The sequence below is a fragment of the Urocampus carinirostris genome, chromosome 6 (genome assembly GCF_059441175.1).
Source record: "Urocampus carinirostris isolate Australia breed hairy pipefish chromosome 6, RoL_Ucar_1.0, whole genome shotgun sequence".
Taxonomy (NCBI): domain Eukaryota; kingdom Metazoa; phylum Chordata; class Actinopteri; order Syngnathiformes; family Syngnathidae; genus Urocampus; species Urocampus carinirostris.
The window spans coordinates 46,348,121-46,356,426 of record NC_142354.1 but is presented as its reverse complement, the minus strand read 5'-3'; the positions used below and the strand labels follow the sequence as shown (position 1 = coordinate 46,356,426).

The window sequence follows — 8,306 nt, the reverse complement described above, 5'->3', positions numbered from 1 at the left end:
CTTTGTGTTTTTAAGACATTATCGACATACTAACCCCTTCCTGTTTTTTCGATATTTTCGACATACTAACCCCTTTGTGTTTTTTCGACATTTTCGACATACTAACCCCTTTCTGTTTTTTCGACATTTTCGACATAGTAACCCCTTTGTGTTTTTTCTACGTGTATTTTTTCAACGTTTTCGACGTACTAACCCCTTTGTGTTTTTTCGACATTTTCGACATACTAACCCCTTTTTGTTTTTTTGACATTTTCGACATACTAACCCCTTTGTGTTTTTTCGACATTTTCGACATACTAACCCCTTTGTGTTTTTTTAACCTTTTTCGACATACTAACCCCTTTGTGCTTTTTCCGAGTTTTTCGACATACTAACCCCTTTGTGTTTTTTGACATTTTCGACATACTAACCCCTTTGTGTTCTTTAGACATTTTCGACATACTAACCCCTTTGTGTTTTTCCTACGTGTATTTTTTCAACGTTTTTGACGTACTAACCCCTTTGTGTTTTTTCGACATTTTCGACATATTAACCCCTTTGTGTTTTTTAGACATTTGACATACTAACCCCTTTGTGTTTTTTCAACATTTTCGACATACTAACCCCTTTGTGTTTTTCCTACGTGTATTTTTTCAACGTTTTCGACGTACTAACCCCTTTGTGTTTTTTCGACATTTTCGACATACTAACCCCTTTGTGTTTTTTAGACATTTGACATACTAACCCCTTTGTGTTTTTTCAACATTTTCGACATACTAACCCCTTTGTGTTTTTTCGACATTTTCGACATACTAACCCCTTTGTGTTTTTTCGACATTTTCGACATACTAACCCCTTTGTGTTTTTTTGACATTTTCGACATACTAACCCCTTTGTTTTTTTTCAACATTTTCGACATACTAACCCCTTTCCGTTTTTTCGACATTTTCGACATACTAACCCCTTTGTGTTTTTTCTACGTGTATTTTTTCAACCTTTTTTACGTACTAACCCCTTTGTGTTTTTTTGACATTTTCGACATACTAACCCCTTTGTGTTTTTTCGACATTTTCCACATACTAACCCCTTTGTGTTTTTTCGACATTTTCCACATACTAACCCCTTTATGTTTTTTCGATATTTTCGACATACTAACCCCTTTGTGTTTTTTCGAGATTTTCGACATATTAACCCCTTTGTGTTTTTTTGCCATTTTCGACATACTAAACCCTTTGTGTTTTTTCGACATTTTCGACATACTAACCCCTTTGTTTTTTCGACATTTTCGCCATACTAACCCCTTTGTGTTTTTTCGAGATTTTCGACATACTAACCCCTTTGTGTTTTTTCGACTTTTTCGACATACTAACCCCTTTGTGTTTTTTTGACATTTTCTACATACTAACTAACCCCTTTGTGTTTTATCGACATTTGACATATTAACCCCTTTATGTTTTTTCGACATTTTCGACATATTAACCCCTTTATGTTTTTTCGATATTTTCGACATACTAACCCCTTTATGTTTTTTCGATATTTTCGACATACTAACCCCTTTGTGTTTTTTCGAGATTTTCGACATATTAACCCCTTTGTGTTTTTTTGCCATTTTCGACATACTAAACCCTTTGTGTTTTTTCGACATTTTCGACATACTAACCCCTTTGTTTTTTCGACATTTTCGCCATACTAACCCCTTTGTGTTTTTTCGAGATTTTCGACATACTAACCCCTTTGTGTTTTTTCGACTTTTTCGACATACTAACCCCTTTGTGTTTTTTTGACATTTTCTACATACTAACTAACCCCTTTGTGTTTTATCGACATTTTCGACATATTAACCCCTTTATGTTTTTTAGAGATTTTCGACATATTAACCTCTTAAACACATTCGCAGGATTAACAGCAGTAAAACGCTGGATGGAAAAATACTAACTAACCCCCTTTGTGGCCCCACATTCTACAAACAAGCCACCACAGTTAGGAACACCGTCACCAACACAAACTACCTGATTAAACAAACACTCACACCTAATTCGGAAAACTGTATATATGTCATCAAGTGTAAACACTGTGACATTAAATATATAGGAGAGACAGGAAATTCAATCAGATGTAGATTAGCGCAACACATTTATAACATCAAAAACAACAGGGAAACAGACACACACTTAGTAGCCCACTTCCTACACCATGGACTACAGGCACTAGAAATATGGGGCCTACAAACAAACAGCAATTGGACGCAAGAAGAAAAACACTGGATAATAAAACTGAACACTCTCTTTCCAAATGGACTAAACAAACGCATGTAAAACAAGAAAGGCTCCAGTATCCTGAATGGCCAGTGCAAACCTTCCTTTCCCAAGGGCCTCAGATTTAGGGGAACTTGGGAAAGAAAGATTGTTTCCTAACCCTAACCCTTTAACCCTAACCCTCTAACCCTAACCCTAACCTGATTTTGTTTTACGGCTCTATCTCAAAAAAGAATTAAATATTTGGCCACCATGGCTCCGATCCCCGCTCCTCCCTGGCCAAAGTTGTTTCTGTTTTTGAGGACGTTATCATAACCCACTGTCACCGTTTTATTCCCTGTGTTTTTGAGTTTGCGTCTTTCACGTCGGGGACACCGACAAACGAGTGGACTGTTGTCGTTTGAATCCTTCTGCTTTTATTAACAGGGAAAAGAGGACAAAGCCTGAGAGGAAGTTTACAGCGTTTAGACAAATGCAGGGACGTGGCAACGAGGTTTGCTCAGACCACATACTCAAAACTGGAGCCGTTCAAGCCAACGGGCAAGCAAAAACAAATACCCACGGACGCTGCTTTTTTTTTTTTTTTAACAACAGTTTTGTCTTCCCTTTAGAAATGATTTCAAGTGTACAAAAGCGTATTTTACACGATATCTCGATTCTCCGCTAGCTTTGCTACGAGCTTCGTCGGGCCGCGACGCAGGCGTCTGTAAACATTCTACTGTCTTCCGTTGACATGACATTAAGGCTCTAAACGGTCCTGAGGATTTTCAAGTCAGGCACACACAAGGCAAAGACGGCTAAGCTAAAGAAAAAGTGGGTTGCGTTTGCCAAAGACGTTAACGCCTTCCCATGTAACGCACTTTCTTCGATTTCCCTTAATCGAGACACTTTGCCCGCCACGTTGCTGGCGTTTTCCTTTCAAGACATTTAAGGACCGTATTTTACAGACTACACGTCGCACTTTTTCATTCCGTCGGTGGAAAGTCACTTGACTTGAGCCAAAGAGACTTTTGGCCTAATTTGAGCATACCTGTCAAAACGTTTTTTTGATCATTTCACAATCATAAAAAAAAAGCCTCCTTTTTCTTCAAACGATCCGTTTTCGCCCCCATTTGTGCTCTAATCCGGACGATCTCGGTCAACGGTAGCAGACAAAAAAGTCATTGTGGATCTCTAATACTGTTGCGCTATACTAGGAAAGGTGATCCTATAATAAGCCACAGTGAATTAATTGCAAGTGATACGAACTAGGATGCCGTCGATTTTCTTTACTTCGTAAATCAAATCGACTTGCTTACACGAATGAGCTTTTTATAATTCTACCTACTGAGTAAAAAGGAACTAAGTGCGTTTGTAAAGATGATTGCGGTATAAGGGGATTTGCAAGCATCGACGATGTCGACGTCAGCTGAGGTTGACAGGTATGCGTTAGCAGCCTCAACTAGTGCTTTTCTTTGACTTTGAATATCTTTTTCAGCCCAATCCTATTCATTTATTTTGACAAGAAAAGTGCGCCGAATAAGATGAGTGCTATGCTAGTTTCCAGTATAGGAGCTAATGACTTGCTTTTTTTGGCCTTTTTTCTTGTTTTTTTGGGTCGGTTTTTAAAAAAAATCTTTTTCCTTTGTGGTTTTCCTCGTATTTTTGTGAAAATGGTTTTTTTTTTAGGGCCAAGTGTTGTGTTTACTATGGAAAATATGCATCTAAAATAGGACCGTTTTCTTTGCAAGTCAACCGTTCGTTAACCTGTAGTTCTTTTTAGTGATTTGTTTTGAAAACAGGCTGTTTAGAAAAAAATGTTTTTGTTTTACTAAATGCATATAAATCCCACTTCCTCTTTTCCGGCGTGAATATTCCAAATGGACACTTTGAGAGTACTCACGTTTTTTTTGATTCCGAAAACCCGCGTCGTCATTATCTGGGACGTCGATCTTGTTTGTTTTTGGGAGGGGGCCATTTCGTTTAAAAAAAAAAAAAATAGACGCCAATGAAAATGTTTATTTTAATGAAACTTTTGCATGCCAACCCTTGACCTCCAATGTTTTTGTTTTTTTCTTGTTCTGGGATTCGTGCCCGAAAGGGGACTGACATCAAAGGGAATTCTTCGGTTTTGCCAAATGTATTCTAATCGAGTGCAACTTGTCATTTTTCTTGAGTGTATTTTTTTCTAAACCAAATGTAATTTTTAGTCTGGACAATACGGCATGTAAAAGGTTGATTTTGATCACACTATTGCAAGCATTACATTAGCAATTACATCTTAGGCGCCGCCGCGAGCGGCAGCCTTTCCAGTAGCTCTGTGTCATTTAGCTCTTTTTGTGACTTATTGTTTTAGGTGTCTGCTTCTTAACCGGAGCTAAGGTGAAGGCTAAGCGGCTAGCGGCGTTAAAGGCCCTCGGAACCGTCCGTAATCATTTGAAATGTGAACTCTCTACCAATAAGACCGACGAACTGGCTGTGCTTGTGAAAAATATCAAAGGGCACGAGGAGTGCAGTTTGCTGAGTTTTACGGAAACGTGGCTCACATCTAGCATCCTGGACGCTAACGTGAATCTACCCGGCGCGATGTTAGGACAGACAGAGACACAAAAGCCTGCGGGAAGCGGAGAGGAGGCGGACTCGCTATCTACATGAAGACGAGACGGTGTAACCCTGGGCACAAAGATTTCCACTTTTGGCCTAGCGTGTGACCTCGTGCACTCCGCTGTTGCTAACTACAACACAGCACCCCGAGGCCATCCTGTTCATCTTTTAATAAACAACAAAAGGATACTGCTGGAAGTGTGAACTCTCCTACAGGGATGAATAAAGTATCAATCCATCCGTCTATCTATCTAAGCCACCGCTAACTTGCATTTTTTAACCCCTGTAAGTTGTCCCTAAAAAGGTCTCGCATCAAAGTGAATTCTTTTGTTTTGAATCAGGCAAAATGTAGATATTTTCTTTTATCTTTTTTGAAGCAGGCAAAGCCATTTTGTAGTTTGGAAATATGGCACTAAAAAGGGTTATTTGGATAAATCCTTTTCAAGTAGACTGTTGACTTTTTCTTTTCCCCCTGTGGCTGGCATCCAAGTGAATTATTTTTTTGTTAAACGCATTCACGTACTACTTTGATATTTCAAAACGGGAATATTCCAATAAACGGGGGAAATGAGAACAAGAACTTTTATTTTCGGATGCAATCCAAAAAAGAAAAAAGTCATACGCTGTAGAGGAAACGGACACAAGCGCGTCTGTTATTATCAGGGAAGAAGGCTTACGCTTCAACTTTTTACTCTATCCTAATTGGCAGATTGGAGTTTCATTATTAAAACAATAAAAGGCTGGTTTTATTTGACTTGGTTTGTTGTGAATCCAGAAAGGATGACATTTTTCTTGATTTACTTACAATTTTTTTATAAAGGACAAAGCCCTTACAGGGAGCGATGTTTGATTTGCCAAACGATACGGCTCCAAGAGCCGGCTCTTTGAAATGAACAATAGGAGGCCGCTCCCTCCGTGATCGTGTTGGGTCAGGTGCGAACGTAACGGCTCTCGTCGTTCACTTCAAAGAGCCGGCTCCCTTCGATACAGCGACGCGTCTTTCACATATATAACGGCTCGAAGAACCAACTCTTTGAAGTGAACGACAAGAATCGGCTACCCGCACAAAAGGGAACCGCTTCCCTTCGAGATAACGATGATTATTTGCTGAACGGAACGGCTCTATAAGCCCCCTAACCCTAACCCTAACCTCAGGTGCCGGCTCCTCACCAAAAAAGGAACCGTCTCCCTTGATGATGTTCATGGAGCAGCTTTTTGTAAGAAGGGCAGGAGCCGGTTCCCTTCGAGATAGCGATGTGTCGTTCACGAATGTGACAGCTCTCAAAAAAGAGCCAAGGTTCCCATCAGTCGGTTCTTTTCAGCGAGACGAGCCGATAGAGCCAGTTTTTGGGGACGGTTCGGAATTTTCATCACAACTCAATATTCTCAGTCCCGTATAAATAGAATTCAATCGAATATTCTTGTAAACCGAAAACTAGATCGTTTCCCGACGAGCTCGTCTTTTTTACGACGCGTCGGCAAATCGTCTTCTTTGTGGTCAAATGTCCTCGTACCGCCAGTTTATAGCCCGACTGCTGAAAAAAAAGTCCCAAGAATGTCCAGTCGAGCACGGAACGTCCTCCAGATAGTGGTGGTTTTCTGGCTTGGGTAACAAGGTGGCGTTCGTTTTTTCCGTCTTGACGTAGTTTGTCTGTCATAAAGATGTCCTGGCGGTGAAGGAGAGCGCGATGGTGCTGAGAGCCGACAGGGTGGACACTTTGGAGGCCGAGCCGAGCGCGTTTCCCCCTGCAGGACAAAACAGGAACCACAATTTTTAGTCCCCGAATACAAAATAAAATCGACGCTAAAATGGCGAGTTGACCCCTGCGGGACAGGAGAGTAACGGCAGCATTTTATTCCGAAAATACCCAATTAAAGTTCCCGGTAACATTTAATTGCATCAAGTAATCCGAATATTTTTGTTTTATTTCCGTTGTTATATGTCTTTGGTTGTATTTCTGTCATAATAATACTTTCGTAGTATTTTTTTTATAGAATCGCCGTAGTGGTATTTTTGTAGTACCTCTGTATAAGTTTTCAATTATTTCCATCGCAGTATTTCGGTAGTATTTTTGTAGAATCCCCATAGTAGTATATTTGTAGTATTTCTTTAGTATTTTTGTAATATTGCTGTGGCTGGGTTTTTCTCGTATTTCTGCGCAGCCCTTTCAGAATTTTTGCGATGACGTGACCGCGCGTTGCCCCCTGCAGGACAGCACAGGGACAACGCCGATTCAGTAAAAAAAAAAATGAAATGAAAATGAAATGATCTGCATTTCTATAGCGCTTTTCAAGTCAATGACTTTCCAAAGCGCTTTACATTGTACTTCACATTTCCCAATAGCGGCCGTGCAGCCATGTAAGGCGCTAACCTGCTTATTGGGGGTAATTGGGGGTTCAATGTCTTACCCAAGGACACTTCGACAAGTAACACGGACAAGCCGGGATTCGAACTGGGATCCCTTAATCCTAAAACGATCGCTCTACCTCCTGAGCTACTGCCGCCCCAAAAAAATACAGAATAAAACAGAGAAGGACATTCTACTGTTAGAATTTGAACAAATATGGTAAATGGACTGCATGTGTATAGCAGTTTAACCGCTATGCAATTTGACCCATTTACACACATGGGTAAATGGGTCAAATTAGCAACATCAGCCCTGAGAGGCGTCCACCTGCTTATGGGGAGCATTAGGGTTTTGGTGTCCCGCGTAAGGACATTTCCACAAAGAACTCGAACCTGCGCTACGTCCTGAGCTACTGCTGCCTCAATGTAAAAGCAGACTATTCTTTCTCTCTCTAAACAATTTCTCTCTTTCCTTTTTCCCTCATCATCTTTTTCCTTCTGTCAATTTTTGTCCCTCTGTCACTCTCTCTTTATCTTTTTACTTTCTCTCTTACTCATATTGGCCGTCCCAGGACATCGGGTAGGGAAAAGGGAGAATGGAGTCGGAGGAAACCGTATCGGGGCGTCCCCACTTAGCGAGGGGGGTCTCTCGAGTCAAGTTTGAGGGAGACGCGCGCGACTGACCGTCTAATCTCGGTATGGTGATCTGCGGGCTGGTGCTTCCCTCGCCTCCTTCGCCGAAGGCCCGGACCTGGACCAGGTAGTCCTCGTCGGTGGGCAAGGAGAGCTCCAACGAGGTCCCGTTGGTCTCCATCACGTTGGCGGGACTGTGACGGCTCTTTTTGTACAAAACCTGCCAGAGAAGGAAAAAAAACGGTTGAGAAGCAGGAAAGAGAAAACAAAAAAAGGAGTTTTCTTTTTTTCCCCCCCTTTTTACTTTGTAACCGGTGACTTCCGACTCGTTCTCCAGCGCTTTGACTTTCTCCCAGTTTAAGATGATCTTGGAGTCGGAAGCGTTCCACACGACCTTGGCGGGAGGTCGGCTGGGTGCTGCCAGGGGAAAATCAGAAAAACACTGAGGGTCAGGGTTTAGGTTAGCTTTGGGGTGAGAGGGTTAGGGACGGGATTGGAGCTACTGTTGG

General features: G+C 41.3%; 1 protein-coding gene across 4 annotated transcripts in view; it reads right to left on the bottom strand.

The window, feature by feature from the left end:
- Positions 1–3,884: 3,884 nt before the first annotated feature.
- The window catches only part of LOC148364906 (contactin-4-like), a 70,628-nt gene continuing 66,206 nt past the window's right edge, over positions 3,885–8,306 (bottom strand). For all 4 annotated transcript variants that reach the window (XM_088339106.1, XM_088339105.1, XM_088339108.1 and 1 more), the window contains 3 exons: positions 8,102–8,214; positions 7,849–8,017; positions 3,885–6,563 (listed from right to left, as the gene is read on the bottom strand). In XM_088339106.1, coding sequence (XP_088195232.1) covers positions 6,472–6,563; positions 7,849–8,017; positions 8,102–8,214 — 374 coding nt within the window. In that variant the 3' untranslated portion in view covers positions 3,885–6,471. The remainder of the gene's footprint in view (positions 6,564–7,848; positions 8,018–8,101; positions 8,215–8,306) is intronic.